The sequence below is a fragment of the Agelaius phoeniceus genome, chromosome 1, assembly GCF_051311805.1.
Source record: "Agelaius phoeniceus isolate bAgePho1 chromosome 1, bAgePho1.hap1, whole genome shotgun sequence".
NCBI lineage: Eukaryota > Metazoa > Chordata > Aves > Passeriformes > Icteridae > Agelaius > Agelaius phoeniceus.
The window spans coordinates 3,859,307-3,882,820 of NC_135265.1; the positions used below are offsets into that span (position 1 = coordinate 3,859,307).

The 23,514-nt window shown below is 41.5% G+C and overlaps 1 protein-coding gene across 1 annotated transcript; it reads right to left on the bottom strand.

Moving 5' to 3' along the window:
- Positions 1–3,411: 3,411 nt before the first annotated feature.
- On the bottom strand, positions 3,412–21,871 carry AQP1 (aquaporin 1 (Colton blood group)). Its single transcript, XM_054631145.2, has 4 exons — positions 21,322–21,871; positions 7,064–7,228; positions 6,869–6,949; positions 3,412–5,382 (listed from the first exon to the last, which is right to left on the bottom strand). The coding sequence occupies exons 1-4, from the start codon at positions 21,709–21,711 to the stop codon at positions 5,203–5,205; spliced, it is 816 nt and encodes a 271-aa protein (XP_054487120.1). The 5' UTR covers positions 21,712–21,871; the 3' UTR covers positions 3,412–5,202.
- Positions 21,872–23,514: the final 1,643 nt, after the last annotated feature.

A 23,514-nucleotide genomic window follows, 5' to 3' on the forward strand; every position in this document is an offset into this window, starting at 1 on the left:
TCCTTCTGAGGGCTATTAAAATCCACAAACCAGTCACCCTGTGTGCCCTGTGTCACTTCCCTCCATCCATTCTGTGTTCCTGTGTTTATTCTGTGCTCTGCCCTTACCAAATCCTGGACTATACAGTAATTTATCACAGAACTACAGGCAGCAAGCCTGTAGAGGAACAGGAATGGCCATGGGCAGGCATCCATGGCTACTTGGGAGTGGTCAGGAGTACAGGTCCCTGGAAAGTTTTACTTTCCAATGGCAAAGGGGAGCCTTGAAGTCAACAGGGACTGAGCCTTCTCAGGAAGATTTTCACAGCCCTGCCTGGCAAATTAATTTTGAGAACCTAAAGCGAAGTGATCTCATAGATGGCTAATGTCTAATGTCTAACTAGCAATTAATCTATTTAAGAAGAGTTTCTATTTCATGGTTCAGCTTTGGAAAGTCTATAAAATGATGCATTTGCCCCCAGAAAGAATTCTGGGCTAATTTATGTAATATCAGACAACTTATATACAAAAAATTTGGTACTTTCAAGGACATCAACCTTGAATGAAACCCAGAACCTTTCTTGACACAAATGTTGAACACAGATGTTTACACAAGCCCAGGCTCTAACTGAATCATAACATCCATATTCCTAATATAATTTATTGTGTAATACTTGGCGTGTCCAAACTTCAGCTGGGTAAAAGCAGCAAAAACATTGAAATACGATGAGAAACTCTATATTTGTATTATTGTGTTACTCTAATTTTTAAAAACATTAAGCTGTGAATTGTGACTGGTGCAGCTGGTGGATATGGAAGGACAATGGAAGTTTCCTGGAGTGCTGGCTGTCATTATGTTAGGTTTCAATTGCCTTTCTTTCCTTGCACGTGTTAAAAGTCTACGTAGAGTGGAGCAAGATGAAATCTAAAATTAAAATTACAGCAGTTACAATGGGGAGGCAGAATATGCATTTAGTTCTAAAGATAGGTGGGTAAAAGTTAGGGCCCAAATCTGTCTATAGAGTCAGTGGAGGAACAGGGGTTTCTCAGGGATGAATCCAAAGCACCTTCCTCAGGCTTTTTGTAAATTGTCTTGCCTTGGAATAAACAGAGGATGCTTTGTCACCTGGGCAAACCACAGAGTGGGAACACCTGAACACTCCTGGGATGGCACCCTGCCCTCAGAAAAAGCAAATTGGAACATCTTTGTTTTGCTCAGCTTTGCCCAGGAAAAATTTGGGATGTTTGGGGTGCCCCATATAGGCACTGACAACATATTCCTGTATGTGGGAATGTTTCCTTGTGCTCTTTTCTTTCCAGAGAGTGTGGGTGTTTGGGATGCTGTGGGATACCTGAGGCCATGGTAGGGGGTTCCTGGATAATCCAGGGAAGCATCCAACCTTTATCATCTTCACTCAGAGGGTGGGGAGGCCCTGGCACAGGTGGCCCTGAGAAGCTGTGGCTGCCCCTGGAAGTGTCCAAGGCCAATCTGGATGGGTATTGGAGCAACCTGGGATAGTGGAAGGTGTCCCTAGGTGTTCCTAGGGTTTGGAACTGGATGACATTTCAGCTCCCTTCCAATCCAAAGCATCCCTCTGACTCTGGTCCAGGGGGTTTTTCCAGATGCCTTCTGTCCTGCTGCAGTCACCAGAAACTGATGCCTTGAGAAGGCTGGGATGAAGAATGAAGCAGGGATTTATTAAAAGGCCTCCATGGATGCACCTTGGGCAGCACAAGAGCCCAGCCAGGGCTGCACCCAAGATGAACCAAAATGGCCCCAAAATGCACCAGCGCTCCCGGGGTCTCTCCCTGGGATCAGTTCTGCTCCATTTGCATCTTGCAGTTCATTGTCCCATTCCAGCTTTAGCCCCTGCAGTCCCACCCTGCTTGTTTTTCTCTCTCCAGCCCACGGTGTTTGTGCTCTTGGGCTGAGATTTGGATCATTTGTCCTTGGTGCCCAGCTGGAGCAGGAATTGTTTTGTCTCCCTGCTCTGTGCACAGAGCTCAGCATCCCCTGATATGATATGAAGAACTACAGAACTACACACTAAAGCAGCACAGAATCTGAAAAATATAAAAGCTAAACCTGAGGCACCACTTGGATTCTATGGCCTTTCCCTGTTCGAATGTGTGATAAATACAGAGGTTTGTGCCCAGGGAATCACCAGGGCACAGGCAGCCCCCATCAGTCCATGGATCAGGAGCTCTCAGTGCAGACACCTCAGGAGCTGGTTGAACAGTGTCCCAGGCTTGCTTTGTCAGGGACATTTTGTTGAGTTTCTGGGCAATCACCTTTTCCCACTTGACACTTGTTAGCAGTTTCGATATTTCTGCTTCATGCCTTTAATTCCTTTGCTGGGTATGTTTCAACTATTTTAATGAGCCAATGATAAGTTTGAAGGGTGCTTGTCTAGCACAAAGCAAAACTATTTGTGCCAGGAGTGGAAGCACAATTAGCAGCCATGCCCTGAATCCCTGCTCTCAGTTCAGGGTCTAAGTGCTACAAAAGCACTTTAAAATACACATTTAGCTTCTCCTTCTTTAAGAAGAATGGAGGGGTTTAAGCCTGGAATTCACCTTGAATACATTTTTTTCTTAAGAGCTTTACTGTAAATTGTTTAAACATTATCCCTGTGAATAAAGGGTCTAGTGGAATCCACAGTAGTGGATTGGAATAGAATGATTTTTAAAGTCCCTTCCCACACAAAACTTTCAATGATTCTGCTATTCTACAAAATACACAAACAAATCACACTTCATTTACTTTGATTTTTTTTGTTTGTTTGTTTCTTCACTAGGGAAACAATTATTGTACCTCTTTAATCTATTTTATTTATTATTTTAATGATCTTAATCTAGAGCAGCTAATATGATGCAGTCCTATCACAACCCAAATGGAAAGAGAGTGGGTTTTGTCTTCACAGTTTTGGACATTAAAGCATAAAAAAAAAAAAGCCAAGTTCTCTGCAAGGTGTAGGCTAAGGAACAAATTGCAAATTTCACATTTTCTGCACCATTAACTCTTAAGTTACCTGAAACTTGTCAAAACAAACTATTTACTGCAGGTGAGTCCTGCAACTGTTCTGGCTCTCTCTCTGGCCCAGAGATTCTGTAAGGTAAAAAAGGGTTAATTTGGAGTCAATGGAGGTACTGGGACAACAGCAGATAAAATTGGAAAGATATTCTAGGAAGTGGGTACAAGATCCTGGTTCTCTGCTTCATTTCCAAGTACAATTTGGAAGAGTTCACTTCCAGTTGAGGATCTGCTTTGCCTGCCATAAAAACAAAGAACATCTTCCCTAAAGAGAGGCATCAAGTGAAGAGCGGAAAAGCAGAAATTGGCAGGCTTACAGGTGGGCACCTGAAAAATGGTGCAGAAAATTTAATTGCATTACATGACATATTAAAAATGAAGAATCATGAACAGCTCACATGTTAGCACAACTGATTTTGTTTATTTTTAAACCACCCCAAAATCCAATCATGCTCTATGTACATAGGCAATACATGGGATAGCACACCAAATGTAGACAAGAAAGATAAAATATATTCTGGTTTATTTTGCTGGTAATTTTCATTTTTATTCTTTTTTCATTGTCCATCTGCTCAAGTCGATGAAATGATCCAACCCATACAGATTCCTCTGCCAATCCTACCTCACCTCCCAATCCCATACTGTCTCTCAGGGAGGAGAATCCATCCCATTACCTCTGGGGGATTCTGCTGAATGCTGGAATGTGCTGATTTTCTGTCAGTTCCTCTGGGCCTCATTTCTTATGGAAATTTTTTTAGAGCAGAACCAGTATATCAGCACGGGTCTGCTTGAACTATATTCTATTGTTAGTAGGTAAGACCAGCTAATGATTTGGGTTACTCAGGAAATCATAAGTAGCACACACACACACAAATTTAAACAGAAAATAATCTTCCACGTCATTTAGACTGTTAATTTTCTTTCTCATTTCCAGTGTCGTTTATTTTGCTAAGCACTGCTGCAATTCTTTCCACTTTATGCTCTTATTTTCTTACAAAACAGTACACTAGGCTTTCTGTATAAAACATATATATAAACATTTATATATATATATATATATATATAAAAAACAAAGCAACCACCCCCCAAATGGACTTACAGGTATGTATTTGTCCCTCATTAGAAAATAAACCATGTGTTCATCTGTTTGTGGTCCCTGAATGTCACAGCGCTGGCTATTAGGAAAGGGTCACAGAGAAAGGGGACTTCTTTTCTCTTTGTTTTGCTTTAAATCACATGATAAATTTCACAAGGTGAACAAAAGCAGAGTAGTCACAGCAACCATCAGATCCTGTTTGCACACTGGCACCATGTCGCTCTTGTTGCCATTGTTGCTACTCTCCAATTTGAATTCTAGTTATTACTTCCCAGGAGTTAAAATATCTTTTTTTTTTTTTTCTTTTTTGGTCACATATATTCTTCCCTTACAAGCAGCTGGATGTAAGTTTAGGGAGAATGAAACACTAGAAAGTCTGAAAGATCCTGTGACTCTGGAAATTCTTACCCTGCCTTACTTTTCTGGCCCTTTTTTTCTCAAAGATGATCAATCATTTAGGAAATTATGGGTAATTTTACATAGCAACTAATCTTTAGTAACCTTTCCTTCCAAAAGATGCTTTTGAGCACTGATTTGAGACTGGGTTTTTTTTCCCATTCATTGCTGGCATTAGATGCCAGCCTTGCATTTTTGTATAAATACTGTTTTTTCAAGTGTAAGGCCTCTGTTATTGGTACAGATGATTCTCTATCAATATCTGTTCTTTCAGGAAACAAATTGGTCATTGGAATTATTTATCATTACTGAGTGATGTGGTAGGAGACCCCCCCCCTGCTAAATACACCTCAAATTGGGTGGTACCAAGGGAAGGGTTAAACTTCAGCTCTATTTATTTAGGTCGTGCAAAGGTGACCTAAATAAACTTCACCCCATTTTGTTTATATCATGACTTCTCAACCTAAAGACTCTGTAATTGAAAAACCCCAGATATAAAAAATGCTATTAAGATTGGGGGCAGAAAAAAAATAATAAAAAAAGGAAAACCATATTGAAATAAAAAAACAAAGTACTGCTTGCTGGTTTACAAAGAGTCTATAACACTGATAAAATCTTCAGAAACCAATGTGCTGCTTTTTTTTTTTTTTTTTTTGCTTTTTTTTTGCTTTTTTTTTCCCCTCTCTCCATGCCCTTCTTTATTTTGGTTTCATTTCAACCCGGGAGTTCATATCATCCCCTTCCAGGTCATACTCTTCCACTTGGCCACTGGTCCACACCTTCATGCGGTCGGTGAGGTCGCTGGTTCTGGGCGCCAGGATGAAGTCATAAATCAGGGCAGCACTGGCTCCTCCAATGATTGGGCCAACCCAGAAAATCTGGAATAGAAATCCAAGCCATTGCATCGGGTATTTCTGCATTTGAAGCTCCTCTGAGGATTTTCACAGGGAAATTTGCAGCCTGTCCACCTGAATGTTTGTTTAACCACATGACATAACACCAGGAATTTGTCACCATGAGAGGTGAATAACTGTGACCATGCTGTCAAATCGTGATATTTAAAATCAGTTGCCTACTGCTGAAACATCTCTGCTATTCCAGATAGAGTTGGCAGGGGAGCTTAATTTCTAAAACAACAGGGCAGTAGTTTCCATTCTTCTATTAAATTCCAGTGATAGGTGAATTTGAAATACTTAATGAGGGCTTAATTAGGGGCTTAATTTACCCCTAGATGCTGCTTAGCTGGTGATATTGCTGTGATTGAACTGGCCTAACCACTTAAGAAAATTAAAATTTAGAAGAAGAGGTAATAAAAGGATTTTAGTAGACAAGTTGATTTTGTTGGAAAAAACAGAAGATATTGAAGTCTTTGCAAGGCCAAAGCACTACTGAGTCTGGAAACTCTTTTATTCAGCAATATCAGTAGTTTAACACAAATTATTACATCTATCTTCTTCTGTATCTACAAAGGATAATAATTTTCCTATGAAATTCTGAAAATATCAGCTCCTCACTTAGTTACTTCCCTTTTGTGTCCTAATAATAATGCTTAAGTGGTAGACACTGCCAAAATTTCCCCAGGGTCCTCCTTTTATGTTTTACTCTTTAGATGAAAATGGAATCTATATCCAAAATTTTCACAACCCCATTGTACTACCACTAAATTTCCACCTGTGCCTATGTAACTGGCTGCCAAAATCATGAGTAGGAGAGTTGGAACAAGCCCCATTTTATATATTCAAGAACACATGTTCATTTACAACTTTATATCAGCCTTCTTTATTGAGCTTTAGTGAAATAAGTAAATTTTTGTGAAGAACCTCATTTTAACCACATTTAAACACAAGGAATAATCTAAAAATTTATAGTGTTTCCAGAGCACTTATCCTTGAAAACACATAAGCAGACACTCAGCTTTAAGATGCTGAACATTTTATTAGCTCTTAAATATTGGATGATCCGTTTAAGTTTATAAACCTGCTTAAGAATCTTTCTAAATTAAGCAGTAGCACTTTACAAATTTAATTTAAACAATAAATACACAGTACAGGATTCTGTGTAATAAGGCTTAACCAATTAAAATGTTTGAAATAAATAAGCATAAAGGGGAATAAACCAAAGAAAATCTACTGTATTACTTTAAGTACAGAGACTGAATGAGCCTGAGGACTTTTTGTTTGCCTGAGGGTGGTCAGGATTTAAAGGAGAAATCAGGAGCTGAATAACTTGATGTTTCTTTGTTAGGTGAAATGGAAATGCCAACTCTTTGACTTGGTCCTAATGATAGGTGTTGAAATGTTTCTGATCTTGCAGGTTATGTGTTTGCAGAGCCTCTCGTGAGTTAAACAAATTTACTCAACTTACCCAGTGATTTTCAAAGTTGTTGGCGATGAGCGCTGAGCCGAAAGATCTGGCTGGGTTAATCCCACAGCCGGTGTAATCAATCTAGGAGGTGGAAAGAGAACCACAGGTGAGGCACAGATGAAGCTTCCCCATCATCTCACTGGCCCACCCCGAGGTGGGAGAGGGCAGATATAACCTCTGAGGGCTGAAACTTACAGCAAGAAGATGGCCCAAGGCAACGGAGAGACCAATGGCCAAAGGCGCCGATCCCGAGACGTCGTTCCTTCTCCGGTCTGTGGTGGCCAGGACGCACAGCACCAGCTGGAAGGTGGCAATGATTTCAATTCCCAGCCCTTGGCCTGCATTGATTCCCTCTGAAAGCTGCATGGAGGCAAGAAGGAAAATGTTATTTCATATTCCTGCATGACCTCAAGCAGTGTAACAAAGTTCTGTGGTATCTAGTTCTTCAATATGAACCTGCACATCCATTTCCCTCCTGGGGTTCTTTTTTGCTCAACAGGGGTAAAACATAGGAAAAAATAGAAAAAATTGAAGAGAAGTTAGTTTTGGAACACTCCCTGCTGTACTGAAGCCTAGGCATAAGCAGTTGTTTGGTTTTTTTTGAGTGGTTGCTTCTTCCAGCCAAAGTGAACACTCAGCCACTGGGCACAGTGAGAGTGGAAATGATCTATGGGTGAGAAACAAATCAGCCAGAGAGACACCTTCAGCAGAGTTTACTGTTCAGAAGTGAACTCTGGTGCCTTAGGACAGTCACTCGTTGCTTCAGGGACTTCCACATTAATATTTAAAGATATTAATGTTCCACCTAGACTGTAAATTAACATGCCACAGGAAATACCCTGAGATTTCCATGGAGTTCATGGGGGACTGGTAGATGTGACAGAAGACCAAAAGTATGTAAAACACCTCTAGATATTAACATTTAGTCAATGTATCTCTAATTTGCACAGATAATGGTGTAGTCAGTGGAGATGAGATCCATTCACCTCATGATGTGAAGGGGATCATTTGAAAGCTCAGTCCTTTTTTTTTTTTAATAGATCTCATTTGACTACAAAGAGCTTAAACACCTAACTCACAGCTGAACTGCTTTTTGGTTCCTTAGACTCAAACTGAAGCTCATTTAACTTCCTTGGGATACATTTAAAAAAAAATCCCCAGTTAAGGAATCCCAAGGGGCTGACGGGAGTGCTTCAATTTCCTGCTGAAGTGGATTATCTAGAAAAACTGAAACTGTCAGGGATAAATATTCCAATGGAATTATTAGTCATGAAATCAGCAGAGTTTCTTGTAAGTGCTGTAGAGCATATTGAAACCATGGTGATTCACAGAAATGGACATTACAGAGCAGAAATGCTGCCATATTTCAGGACTACTGCTAAGAACTTCTGCCTAACAAGAAACCATGGAGGTAAACCATTTGATGTTATAACAAGTTTTGAGTTCTGCTTTCAATTGCTGTACTCAGTGGTGTCTCCATTAAGGCAAGGCAAGTGTGTTACTGAGCTGAATAACTTGATGTTAAGCAGAAATAACTCACTTGAATGGAGGGGATGAAACATGAGCTTGGCCACAGGTCAGAGAACTGAGAATGTGACTCAGAGTAGGAAGCAAACTCTGCAAAACTTGTATTAATTTGTGCTATCAGTGGGTTATCACATCTGTCAGAGCCCCTGCATTAAAAACTGCTGGGTCATTCGTGGCAAAAAACCATAATTACATGCTATTGTGACCTGTCCAGAACAATGAAACCACGGGAAATCCTGCTGTTAATCTGATTTTGTGGTTTATGCCCTAATTTCCCCAAAGCTAATATTTGAAAAACCTTAAAAGTTAAAGATGGTTAACTGAACTATTTCACTTTCCACAGGTGCTGTTCACATTTCTTGTTTCTTCTCTGTAACAAAGTTGAATATCAAATTCCTAAGCAATGAGAAAAAGTCATTTGAGACTTTTCTCAGCATAAATCTGATTTTTTAAAGCCTGCTATTCTGAAACACTAATAATGTATTCTTATAGCTTGTTCTTTAACCTGCAGGAGTGATATCCTGAGTTGGAAGTAGTTTATTCACAAATAGAAGGGAATTCTGGTTGAAGGGATGGGTATTTTGGTTCCTTCAGCATCCACAGAGTAGAAACTGAACTCCATTAATGAAACCTTTCATTATTAGCACTTACATGTGAGAAGTGTGAGTCTGACATAAATGCATCCATACAAGATGCACTGAAAATTGCAGGATCTAGAAATTCATGCTTGATATCTCTGAATTAAAATTCTATTGCTTTTGTAAGTTTTAAAAATAAACACTTTTTTTTCACTGTAGAAACTGTGGGATTTTTGTCTCTCAACAAATTATGTTTCCAGTGTGTTTCCTTGTATCAAAACCAATTTAAGCATGTGGACTATGTACCCTCTGGAAAATCTTATCTCACATTTGGAAGGCCAAATGGCCACACTTAAAAGCCAGGTAGCAAATAAGTGACTGATGTGCACATGCCCAAAAGCAGATAAGAAACCAAATTCTTTTCTATCATAATGCAACCCCAGAGAACCCAGAGCTGATGTGTGACGCATCAATGTTGGCATCTGACAAAGCCTTGACATTTTAAAATATTAAACACTGGCCAGCCATTGGGCTTTCCCTTCACTTGAAGGGCTTCTGTAAAAGACAATAAGAGCAAAATTATTCTTTAAAAACCTGTGATAATCCTTATCTTTGAGAGGAGGAAATCATATTCTTCCTTTCCCTCCAGGAAAAATACATCCTACAGCTGACGTGACTTGAGGTCATTCTCCCTGCTAATCAACACCTATTGATGGGCTGAGTGGGATCAAAGAAAACCTGGAAATATCATAGGAAACCTTTTGCTTTCCTCCAGCCATGTAATTTTACACAGCCTGCCAGAAACATTAATATTCTCCTGTGAGAGCAAGGACTCTGGGCCATGCTCCAAAATGGGACAAACCCTGGCAATCCTTGGATGTCCTGCTTTGCTGGGGCCTGTGGATCTGCAGTGTGTAAGTGTAGGATAACAGAATATTTATTTGCCTTCTTATCAGAGGTAAATTTTCACTGCAGCAGCAGCCTGGACCATCCATGGTACACATGGAACAGCACCGGGGTTCACCATCCCAAGCACACCCCAGAAAAGGTTTAGAAAGGGAATGGGAAGGTACATTCCCTTCTGTCAAGTTAAAATGTACATGTACCTATTATTTATATTTATATTTATATTTATATTTATATTTATATTTATATTTATATTTATATTTATATTTATATTTATATTTATATTTATATTTATATCATCTCCATTCACAGTGGATTTGCAAGTCTTACCCAGATAACATTTTGCACCTTTTGAATCTGCTCTTTGAAGTTCTTGACAGAACCAGGGAGGCACAACCAACACAAGTTTGTCATCCTTTGCTTGTGTTTTCTTGATGTTATTCAGGTTTTTAAGGAACGTTTGAACTTTTGTGGAAGATTTTGTAGAAGAAGCTTCAGTGTTGTCTAAAGCTTAATCTGAATTTAGTAGGAAGCAGTACCACACTTTAGAGACCTGACTAAAAATCAACAGCTGTTCTTAACATCTGCCATTCTGTTGCTGAGAATATCCAAAATACAAGGTGTCCAATATCTCTGCTTCCTAAATAGACAAAAAAATGCTTTGAAATGAGACACAACCACTTCTAGTGCAGTGTTGGGGTGAAGAGGACCCTTTCCAGTGATCTGTACCCACACTGCAATCTGTACCCACACTGCCTTTTTCCCTGTACTGGTACCTTGATGCATCTGCTGAGAAATCTTTGACATCTTCTCTTTGCAGTCCAATAATCCTCATTAAGGTAACAGAAAAATTGTCAGAGGGCAGAGAAGAGCACAGCAATTCCCTGAGCTTTTCAGGCTTCAGATCTGGGACACTTGAGGAGTGGATTCAGAGCTTCAAGGAACCAAACATGCTCTAAGGGGTTAAATGAAACACACAAGCCCATATTCATCTCCAAGAGAGTCTACATAGGCTTCTTTTCCTTTTTTGTTCACATGAATAATTCCACTAAACTTCATTTCTACTGTCAGTGTTTTGACAGAAGAAGCACCAGAAACACACATAAGAAATGAGCTGAATCACTGGCAAGATGGGAGAGTTGTCTGTGGACACATTTTTATGATCAGCTGAATCAATCTTGGCTGCAGCAGCTTGCAGCAATTCCTCCTCGACCTCACAGCTCCCAGACAAGAAGCAGAACATGGAGACACCCCAAGGGAGGTGCATCCTCCCATGAGCTGAATTCCACCATTTCCACCCTTAACAATCCCATGATTAATAGTTTTTCCCCTCAGTTCACTGTGAATCTGAAAAAGGTCATGTAATAAAAATCTACTGAAATTCAGTAAATGTACAGAAAACACATCTTATTCAGAAAACTCCTGAGATGTACCTGAGTGGAAACTAAGGAAGCATTGAAGGCAAAGTGGCTCAAGAGACATTCAAATGAAGAATGTTAAACCCCAAAAAACATATTCTAGACATGAACATGAGAGCAATTAGTTGAGAAGAACACCTGATTTATGTCTTAGATTATGGGCAGCGGCCACATCACTTCCAGCTCTCCATAACATCACACAGGAGATGGGAACTACAGAATTTGTTTTCCCAGAAGTGCCCTTAACTGCCATGTTTAGCTGACTGCCTCCCACAGCAATCATTTGGGCAAATTAATGATATGTTTTCTTTCCTTTTGAATTTTTTTTTAAATTTCTTTTTTTTTTTTTTTTTCTAGGACAGGATATTCATGAGTTGTCCGCCTTTGGAAGAAGAAACGGGGACAGGAAATTAAACTGGCCCAAGGTAAACCCCACTGTGTACTTCTCTAGTGGCTTCATATTTTTCTTATTACCAGTGAAAGTATATCAAGTTCAAACCTGTTTCCCGTTACATGGATAAGACACTTTGTTATGCAAGGTGGTTCCACCACGTGGGATGGGCTGAGCTCCATCTCATCCAACAAACCCTCAGCCCTGGATTGGAGCTTCCAGGGCCCAGCTTCCTTTCATATAACAGGGATTAGTTTCTCATTGTACCAGAAAAAAAAAAAAAAAAAGAAAAAAAAAGAAAAAAAGAGAGGCCTCTGGTATTGCAAAAGTCTATTTTTTAGCAGGGGGATGTCAGCTTTCCCCATTCTTATGAAACACCAGAGCAAGTCCTGCCTGCTGGTGTGGTTTTGAGGGAGAAAATTTAAGCCACAGCATTTCACAGCATTTTTAATGGCTGAGACTTCTCTTCCTTGCATATCCTCACCATCTTACCTAAATTGTTACCTTTTGTCTGCCTTGGCAGACATTTTTCTTAAAATTAGCATTTTATTCAAGTAAATTCTTGCCGTCTTACAGCATTTTTTTCTTCTAGCTTAAAATTTCCCTTCTTTGACTTTCCTTCTTTTACTGAATAAGGAAAACTCTTCACAATAGTTTAGATGGTTCATTCTCTATTCATCCCCCACTTTTTTGAAATATTAATCATTCTTTTTTATGCCAACTAGCTATCATTTAAGTGTTTGGCTGGCAAAGTTCTTTAATGGGATGCTCTACAGATGTGAGAAATTCATATCTCTACTTCCCTCCAAACCACATCCCACTGTCTTGCCTATCATTTTGTTTGACTTTTCTCACTCTTTCAGCTCCAACTCTGTCATGAAAAGAACTTGATGATTTCCATATTGATAACATACCTTTATTCTCCTGGAAGTCTATCCCACACCTCCACAGCTATAAACCATGAGTGATAGTCAGAATTGATTCAGAGATTCATCCCTGGCTGCTTCACTACAGTTATTCACTTCTACCCTTGCTATTTAACAGTATCACTCTGAAATGGATGTTTCTATACCCATTAATTGAGTATTAGGGATTCAGGAAGTACAAAAGTCTCATTTCTTTAGTAAGGAGAGACAGGCAAAGATCTCAAGAGTTTCACTCAAAATTATATGACAAGAGGACTCAGAAGCTGCTTATAAATTAGCTTTGGATTGTATCCTACATCAACAATGGAAGCATTCAGCAGAGCCTGGGGACAAAATACATTGTCCTCTGCTAGATTATCCTTCCTATAAATACAGCCTTGAGAGCCCTAAAGGGGACTCATTCAATTCCCAAAGCAGAGATCATATTTTCCATTCCTTAGGCAGCAGACACCCTCCAGGAACGAGGCTCAGCTCCCTCCTCCCACCCTCTGCAGGCCGAGGAGAAATTATCCAGGGCTTTGTGTTTTAGTGCCATGGAGAGAAAGAGGGGAGAATGATTATTGTATTAAACCAGAGCACATAAAATTTGCATGTCAGACCAAGACAGGCAGTGAAAGTTCCTCTACTGGACTTGTTTTTAGCACAGCTGGTCAGACACAGACAATTTTTTTTATTTACACTTTTACTTTTTTGATGTGCCTCTGGGAAAGTTGCTTGGGAGAAAGTTTTGGGGTTTTTTTTTGTTAAATGTTGCTGCTGAGAAATAAACAACTTCTATTCAGAGGATGAGGATTTGTGAGGTTTTGTTGGTTTTTTTTTTCTTTTCCCAGCAAACCCAAGCAAATAGTTAATTTTCTGTAATAGTTGAAGCACTCATTTATACGACAGAGCTGTTTATTATCTCCTCTATTACCAGCCCAGAAGGAGATAGTATTTCAGTGGGGAATTTTGGGCATATCTGAATTTTGAGCCAAATAGAATCATCCTTTTTATGTTCTTATTGGAAGAACACCTGGATTTGCACAAACCTCACTGTATGGTTGTTGGCAATTCCACTAAAGTAATATTCATTTTATATTTTTAGACAAACTCCAGCAAATCTGTGAAGTTCTCAAAATTCATGAGCCATAAATAAGCATTGAACACTTGGCATTTCCATGGGGTTAAAAACCAGCTCTGAGCCTGTGCAACGCATTTCAGGAATTGGGGGAACAATTCCAACTCCTCCATTTCTCCAACCTTGCTCATCAAGCAAGAAGTCCTAACAAAGGAAGGAAAAGGGGCCAAACCTGACCTTACCCATTCCAAGCACAGCCATCAGTGCCCTCAGGAGGAGTTGTGTGTGCAAATGTGTAAATGTGTAAATGTGTAAATGTGTAAATGTGTAAATGTGTAATGAAACGTGCCACCCTTCTGCTCTGAAAGCCTTCCTTGACTCCACCTGGCACAGAATTAGCCTGGAAAAGTTGAGTTTTCTGTGACACCTCCCAGTGGTTCCTAGAGAGGGGATGCACAGGACTCGTCCAGGGAAGCACACAGAGGATTTCTTTACTCCTTTCTAGTCCAGTTGTGCCTTGCAAAGCTCTCAGGCCACATTTTCGCCCTCCTGCTGTTTATGGTTTCCTCCAGGATGCCTGTCAGGCTCTGTATATTTGATTTAACAGGTTGATGTTGTGCCTCAGCCTCAGATCTCCTCAGTTCAATGAATGTGCAGCAGTCAAGCACCAGCCCCAGCTCTGGATGCCAGGAAGATCAGCATTTTCCCATCAATTACACATTAATAAATACTCAGGGCTCAGAATGTTCCCAGCCAGGCCAGAAAAACCTCCAGGAGACAATGGTGGTACCAGGTAAAGACCCCTCTGTTACTGAATTCTCCCCATTAAGCTGGAGAATGGACAAACAAGCAAAAATGTACTACTGCCCTAAAGAAAACAGGCAATTTCCTCTGGACACAAACAGGAAATTTTTCAGGGGCTATCTTTTCTTCCTTTAGTACTTGTGATGTGGTTTGGTATCCTTGCTTTAAAAATGCTTCCTTTAAAAATATCTATACAGATAGTGATTTTTTTAGGATTCTCTGATTAAAGAAATGTTTTTCTCAGCTCCCTGAAGGTTTACATTAACTGCTAAAACCCACAAGCCCTGCTACAAAAACCTAGATTTTTTTTCCTTACCAGAGCACCAATTTAACCAGATTTAATCCATAATATTCATTCTCTTGCTGTGGACATTTCCATTTGTTCTTGGGCTGTGGTCCTTGCCATGTCAGATCTTGGTTCAGAACCCACACCTATTATTAGATTTTTTTTTTTAACTTTCCAATTAATTTAGATTAAACATTGAAATTTGGATTCATCTCATCTCACGAATCTTTCTGTCCATCTGTCTCTGGTGTGTGAGTGTGTTTGGGGGTGTGCAAACTCACAAATATACACAGAATACTCAAATATATTTGGTGTGATCAGAGAACTCTATGGAAAGGAAACCAATTTTAATGGTTTATTGACCACTCAGGAAGGCTAATGCCAAAATGAATTTTTACTTAAATCCTACTTAGCTTGACAGTTGATCTAACACAGAAAAAATTATTTTCTGAAAATCCCACTCCATTTGTATTTGTATTAATATTTGTTAAGATTAATATTAACTAACCTACCAAATTAATGATGTTTTTAGATCTATGGCAACTAATTGTTTTAAACACCCCTGTGCATCCTTTTCAGGAATTTCTACCATTTCTAAGCAGAAATAAATGAAGAGAACCTTTGAGGCCTGCAGAGCATTTTCCAAATGCTCATCCTTGGATCCCCTGGCACAAAACCCATTTTGATCTCCTCTGTTTTAGCTCAAAAGGACAGGGCTGCAGGAGGATGAGCACCAAGGGCCTCTCCTTGTCCCAGAAGAGGCTGTGCTGCTGCATCCCTCCATGCTCCCTGCCAAAATCCCGGGATACGGCTCTGTTATTGGAGAGGCGCTAAGCAAATCTTCATGGAAATGGAAATCAGATAAAAAGCTCTGAGATCTGAGATAAGGATTAGAGCCATAACCCCAAATTCTCTGGGGGATGGGTGATAACCATCAGGTTTACATCTCAGCCCAGATGTTTCTGCTGTCACTGTGTGAACTCATTAAAAAGAGGCCGAGAGCGTGGCCAGTTTTGAGCAGGTGCCTTTCCTGTGTCCCACCTGCCCTGCCTGGGGCCTCTCAGTACAATGCTGGCAAGCCTTAAAAGCCCTCTGCTGCAAAAACTGACAGTGAACAATGAGCTATTGTTGTGACAGTCTTTGTTAAGAAATAAAAATCCCAGATCAATGTCATGTACCGGAACCATTTTGCTCATTTTAGAAATGGAGCAGCTTTTTGTCCCTTGTGAATGTTTGAGTCCTGGAGCATGCAGAGGAAAGGCTGGCAGTAGAAGCCTAACCTGGATCAAAAATAGGCAAGGCAAAGACAGGGAGAATGAAACTCCTCACTGTCCTAAACTTGAGAATGGTACAAAATATTATCTGCATTGAAAAAAACAAATAAGTTATCCAAGGATTTTTCAATAAGCACTAAAGGTCAGGATCTCAGCTGCGTGTCTCGTCCATCCAGCAGCACCTCTGGAGCTGCAATTTTCCACAGTGACTCAGAGGAAAAGCAGCATCACTTACTCAATTGTCCCCTCACACTGTCAAGCTCTCAGTTTATTTTGGATGTTCTTCCAACTGGAGCTGGCTTTGTTTAATTGGAGGTTGGAGAACGGGCTCGTAGGGCGCGGGCACGAGGAGCCAGGGAAATCACAAGGCAAACACTGAGTCACCCAGGGCAACCAGGCAAGCCCTGCTCCCCATGGTGAGAAGGCCACTGGTGTGGACCAAATGTGGGGAGTGTGGGATTCCCCATGGGGAATCCCCTCTGAGAGAAGTTTCCAAAGGATGGGAAGCATCCAATGGGGAACATCAGGGTAAATACTTCAGTATTTATCCCACAAACACCAGTGAAAGGTGTGGCAGGTCTCAACTACACAAAAGGGAATTCCCAGTGCTGGTGCAACATTATGTTTGCACTGGAAATGCAAATTGGAAATTTGTTAGGAGAAAATTCACCAGCCTGGATGCTCTAAAGGTCATCTGCAGATGACAAGGATCCACATATCTTAGCACATCCTATGCTCCACTCTCCTGGAGACAAAAGATTGTTCATCTTCCCCAAGCAGCAGAATAAACTACATGGAGCATGTAGGCAGTAAAGGAAAGAAAACCTAAAAAACTCCAGCATTGAGGTTCCAATTTGTTCTGATGCTGCTGGATCACAGTCCAGCTAAGTGGGAGTAGTTGTGGAAAGAGGATTCATTCCCATCCGTGGAAGTGCTCAAGGCCAGGTTGGACAGGGCTTGGAGCAGCCTGGGACAGTGGAAGGTGTCCCTGCCATGGCAGAGGGTTGGATCTTTAAGGTCTCTTCCAAGCCAAACTATTCCATGATTCTGTGGCCCTGTGGTGTGCCTTTGGTGAGGCTGGAAGGTCACAGCAGCAGATACTGGCCTGGTACGAGGAGTCAAAGACAGCAAAGGCCTCCTTTTTCCCTGCCCTTGAGCAATCCAGAGCTGGACACGGGGTGTTTATCCACAAAGGACGTGGCACCCTGGTGTGCACCAACCCTGCCATGGCTGATCCTGACCTGGGCAGCCCCAGGGAGCAGCAGAGACACAGCCAGTCACAGCAGAAATTCAAAGGGTGTTCCAGCAACAAGGAACTCTCCATGCTCCAGGAATAGCATCCATATGAATATTCACCTGTCTTAAAATGACCTCTGAATCCACTGACCACAGATCTCCTCTGGCTTTTCCAGAGAGCTCCTTAGTTACACAAATAACATTTATCAGTCCACTGGGTGTTTTCTAAACCCAAGGCCTCCTATTTGTTATTCTTGGTTGTTTTTCTTGTCCCTTTATCTACCCGAGCAACGTTACCTTCAGGTCTGTTTTTCTTGCCTACAATTTTTGATCCACTTATAACTTTTAAAATAATATCTTTCATCATAAACTCAAAGGAAGAGTTTTCAAATAGTTTCCAAATTATAGCCCTGAGAGTGTGGGGACATATTTCCTGGCACTCTCATCACTGTGCCAAAATACAGAAAACTACGAAATTGTGAAAATTGTGAAGTGATGTCTGCATTTGTCACAAAATTCTAATTATTTATCTATACCTATATATTTAGCTCAGACTATTTTTCATATATATACATATGTATCTATATATATATATCTATATATATATATATATATATATATACAGATAGTTGGATAGAAAAATAGATATAAAAATATAAAATAACCCGAGTTCAGAAATTTTCTGACCATGTTTTCAAAAGTTTGCTGAAAGTTCTCCAGATAAACATTGTTCAACAGCAAATATTGTGTTACTTTACAGCACAGAAGTCTCTTCTCTCCTCTCTTTCCTGCTTGAGCTCTCTGTTGGTCATTAACTGCCTGTGCTGAGTAGTTTGTTCCATTATCTAAACTCCAGATCTGTCCTCACCAGACAATAGCCAGCTCTGCTGGCAGATGAGTGCATTTTGGATCTGGTATTCTCTATTCTTACAGCTTTACCTAATGGAAATTTGTAACGTGTAGTAATCCAACTTTCAAAAAAAAAAAAAAAAGATACAAGATGATGTAAGGTAAAATATTTAAATTTTTAGAAGAGCAAACACACTGCATACTCCTTTTCCAGCTTCTCCAATTCTCAAAGTTTTTACTTTGGAGCACAAGCCACTACTAAAATATATTGGAAGTTAAGTGTCTTAAAAGGATTCAGTAATCTAAATACATCTCTGAGTGCTGTCCAAAATGTCTTACTTGGGACCAGCCAAAGTAACTAAAAATATGTCTGTTGACTTAAGCACAGTTTGGATCAAAATCCTAATGTGTGACTGGTTTGCTTGTCTTAGTGTAAACCAGACCTTAATACTGAACCTGTTAAAGGCACATCCTGCATTTTCATCCTCCTTTCTTTCTCCTCAGCCTTGTACTGTCCATGGCTGAGGTTTGTGCTTCATTTGATTGTGTTTACATTTTTTTTCCTTTTGTGCAATGAGAAAGACACAGATTTATCCCACTTGATTTTGGATTCTTAGCAGAGGCTTCCAAGCCTGGAGCCTCAGCGTGGCAAAGAGTAGCTGGGTGTCTCTGGAAGCAACTCAACAGGTCTAAAGGTTGAGGTGCCTCTCTTTGTCCCTCATTCCTGTGGATTAGAGAGCAGCCAGTGGAAATGGGTTCTCAGCTTGGTCCCTCAGCGCAGGACCTGCAGCCAGGCAGGAGAAATCCAAGTTCAGGCACACAACCCCACCCAGTATCCACTGGGAACACTGGATGGCCACTCACTCCATTACACACTGCCCCCACCACATTTTTCCTGTAGAAAACACCTCTCCAAGAGCACAGCAGGGTCAGAACAGAGGACAAAGCCACAAACATCCAGACCCTCTTCCCAAACAAGCAGCACTCTCTTTCTATTCCTTTTCTGAGCAGGGAATCCACACCTCGTTATCCACAAGAAGGGCCAGAAGAGAGAGCAGCTGGCAGGGACGCCATCTCTGAGCCTCCCCTTCTTATCCTCAGGTTAAAAACCATAATAAAAGCAACTCTGGGGTTCCTCCTTGCCAGATCTTTGCTGGAGGAGGCACCTCAGTGCTGTGCCCCATTGAGATCAGCCCTGCTTGAGCACAGCCCCTCTGCTGCTGCTCCCCCCTGCCTTGGGCTCAGGCCCACAGCCCTCCCCTCCCCAGGCACTCCAGGCTTGTCACTGGGAAATGAATGGATTTGCTTTCCTTTCCTTTTCTTTCCTTTCCTCTCTCTCAAGGCAGAAGAACAGCTGCTGCCCTCACTATCCCCAGGGGGGTCTCCCCACTGCTCCTCCAGCCAGAACATTTGTAAGTGGATGTGAAAGAAAAAAGAAACAAATATCTGACTATTTTCCAATGGCAAACAGTGAGACCAGAGCTTTTAGAAACCTTACTCTGTTATTTCATTGCACAGAAATTGCTGATCAATTTGTAAAATTTATATGATGGACACTTCACCCTGCCTGGTTTTGCCTTCGTAACTTGAGGAGTTACTGACTAAGGGGCAAGAATAGCTTCACCCCCCTTCACAAATGGCCAGGTTTAGAGCTTTGGTAAGAGGAAGGAACCAGTCATCAGGATTTTATGGAAGCAAAAGGGAAAAGCCAAGCTTAAGTGCTACCAAAACCAGACCTCCCGTGTTTAATGGCAGCTGGACCTCTCGAGGAAACCACTTGGGCAGACACCCTGTCCCATGTGGTTGAGCTGTTCCCTCTGTCAGTGGTTTCAGAGGAAAAGATCAAGTATCACACTCGCAGCCAGAACCTTCTGGAGTCAATAAAATTATTTGCTCCTCTTCCTCAAAATGTTTTGAGTTAACCCATCAGAATTTCCAAAGCGCTGGCAGGATGGAATAGCTGCAGGCACCAGGAGAGAGGGAGGTGAGCAGCCAACTCATGAGGGTGGATGATACTGAGCTGCCCAGGAATCACCTTAATATCAGACTTTACTCTGTTTTAAAAACTTGACTCATGTTCTGAATTAATTGTAATGTCAAATTATAGTATGCAAAACCATATTGCTGTTTTGCCTAAGTTATTTCAGAAGAGAGGTTGCATTTGCAGTTTTACGTCCCAAATGCCCTTGTGACAACAAATGGGCAGAAGATTACAAATTAGCTCAATTTACAAACTGCAGTCAGGAATATTTTGAAAGAAAGAGGCCAAGGAAAATATGTAAAGTACTTGTTCTTAAGAGATCAGGTCAAGTAAGTGACCAGAAGGAATTTCCATTTATAGCACTCTGTGTCCTGCAGTGGCTGTAGCACTGCTCTGACACTGGGTTGATTTCAAGTTTAGAAATGTATTTATCCTTTTTTCTCTCCTATTATCCTGCAACAAAAACAGCAAAATGACATTTTGAGGAGGAGGAGTTGTGGCCAGCCAGTTTTTAGGCAGCGTGATGCGAGCATCTGCCTGGGAGAGAGCTGGAACCTGCACCCCAGTTACCTGCAGCTGCCTCACATTTTCCTCCAGTTTACACATGAGAATTCAGGATTTTTCCAATTTTTGCCCAGAAATGCACAGAAAGGGCAGCTGGGATTCTGCCAGGCAGGATCTGAGCACTCTGCCTAAAGCAACAGGTACTGCTCACATCTTTGGGGTTGGGATTTCTCTTGCTGCACACCTCTCTGCTCCCATGGGTTTTCACTGCAGCCATCACCAGTACACACAAACCATTAATTGAGTACTGAAAATCAATCACACTCCCAGAAGCCAAAATAACACTGGTGTATACACATTAATCAACATGTCACCTTAGGGACCCTCAGAACCACTAAACTGCCAGTGATTTCAGTGTTAAATTGGCATCAAAAGCCACCTTTCAGCAACCTGGGTGTACAAAACTGAACATAAGCAAAACTGATCATGACCAGAATGTCCTAAAGCTCCAAAATGAGGGTGGGGAGGAAGGACCATCCCTATGACATCCTGGTTATCAGTCAGGACTGGATTCTCTCCTACAATAAACAGCCAAGCTCTCCGAGCTCACCAGCACCAACAGAACCCCCACGTCTTTAGTAAATTACAGCTGCTACATTTCTCCTCTAAAAAAATAAAACAACAAAATAAAGGAGGAATTCAAAGTTTGTACTTACAGCATTAAGCCCCAGGGAGTTTCCTGGGAGAGAGGAGGTGACTCCTGAGAGAATGGCCGTGGCCACCACTGCCCCCAGGCACTGGGCGAGGATGTACATGAGCGCCTTGAAGATGCTGATCTGGCAGCTGAGCAGCAGCCCCAGGGTGACAGCTGGGTTCAGGTGTGCCCCACTGATGTGGCCCACGCTCTGAGCCATGGTAGCAATGGATAACCCAAAAGCCAGGGAAACCTTCACGTTGTCCTGAGACCTCGTTGATGTTTTGTTGGCCACCACGGGGAAGTTGAAGCCCAGAGCAGAGCCAATGCTGATAAAAATGAAAAGGCTCATGGCCAGGAACTCAGCCACCACTGCCCTCCAGAATATTTTCTTTCTGAATTCACTAGCCATCTTTCCTCTTTCTCTCTCTCTCTCTCCCTCCTCACTTTCCCTTCTCCCTCTCTCCCTTCCTTTGCCTGATATTTTCCCTTAGAGGTCTGAAGAGAAATCTGAAGGAAAAATACAGTCCTTGGATTATTTATAGGGCTTTGGGTGGTCTGTAGGAGGGAAGGGGTGTTGCACAAAAGGAGGAAAGAACATCTACATAGATGCTGACTGCTAGATTGATGTAAGACACTGTTTCCCTGCCAAAGTTTTTTTCTTCCTTTTTTTTTTTTTTCTTTTCCCCTCCCTTAACGGCGTTCGATCTCTGCCGCCGTTTTTAAGAGGCTTTTTGAAATTCTTGGAAAAATCCTTAGGAGAGCCTTAGGAATTTCAGCCTCACTTCTTTCACTCCTGTGTCATCTTTCAGCGTGTGGATCGGGATGAAAGCTTTGATGGGATTTCTGTCTGGAGCTGAAACAGAAAGCAAAGTTTTCAGTGCAGGCTGGTAAGTTATTCACACTCAGCTTCAGCAGCAGCAGATAACAGCTGAAAGTAGTAAATAAGACTGACAGCTAAATCCACACTCCAGAGGCTTCAGTAGCTCTGTTTCTTTTGAAAAACAAAAGGTAGAAATGTCCCTTCTGCTGGCTCCGTGGACTCGGAGATGTTTTGGATGCCAAGTCTGGCGGCTGCACGGACACTCTTGGATTTACACAGCTCACACGAGCTGCTGCTCACTCGTGAGGGATCATTTTTAATCTCTGTGTAAATCTGCCATAACACTGTGGTAAGCTGGAAGCTTTAAATGCATGTAATTTGGATGCCAAGGATGATTTTTTTTTAAAGTTATTGTTTTAAATTTATGTCATTTCTTCACTTTTCTGCTTCCAAGCATGGAGGCGTCTCGGGGTTTCCCCAGCCTTACTGGAAGGAAAAAAGCCAATTTGGGGGCTTCCTAGCCCAGGTCCTGCAGGGAGAGCCCATCTCTCACCACCCTGCTGAAGGTCAGCTCAGCTGCCCTGGCTGTCTCCAGGGAGACTCTGCTGCTGCTGAGGCACAGGACTGGCCAGACAGAGGGGACAGCAAGGGAGAAGGGAAATTACATGCTTGGTTTTGCAGACAAAATGAACCTCCCGGCAGTGCCAGAGCCTCTCGGAGCTAAAGGTCCCAGTGCCTGGCTTTACCTCGGCGGGGCTGGGCCACAGGGCTCGGGTTAACCCCTGAGCTCTCAGATCCCTGCCTGCTCTGCAGCTGTGGGTGCCTCCAGCTGGAAATCCCGGGGTCTGCTCTGACTTCAAACCAAGGAAAATCTGTTCCAGAAGGAGGAGGTAATTCCCCAGGCACAACTCTTGAAGGATGGGTGTTTAAAAGCAGCCTGCTTCTCTGCCTCTCCTTTTTTCTCTTCTTTCTTTAATGCACTGGTAACATCTTCTGAATTGTTCTTAAATTAATTCAAGGCTTTTTCATGTGGACAATATGCCAGGAAGAAGGAAAAAATTGAGCACACACCTGGATAGTATTAGACAGCCAATAAGGGGGGTTTTAAAATATATTTGGTTTTCAAAAGATGATTCAGTGACAGAGCTGAAAACAGTTTAAATAAAAGCCCAGATGTCTGCAGCTTGACATACCCAAATTCTTATTCTTTCTAGGCATCAGATGTTCTTGATTTTTCACATAGCCAATTTTATTTCCTTTTTGTTTTATGATACACTTACACAACAGGACTGCACCAGTGAAAAAGGAAAAAGTAAAGAGTGGGACTTCAATGAGGAACAAAGTGACAGACAAACCAAAAATCTAATTTAGCCAAATAGTGGAATGCAGTGG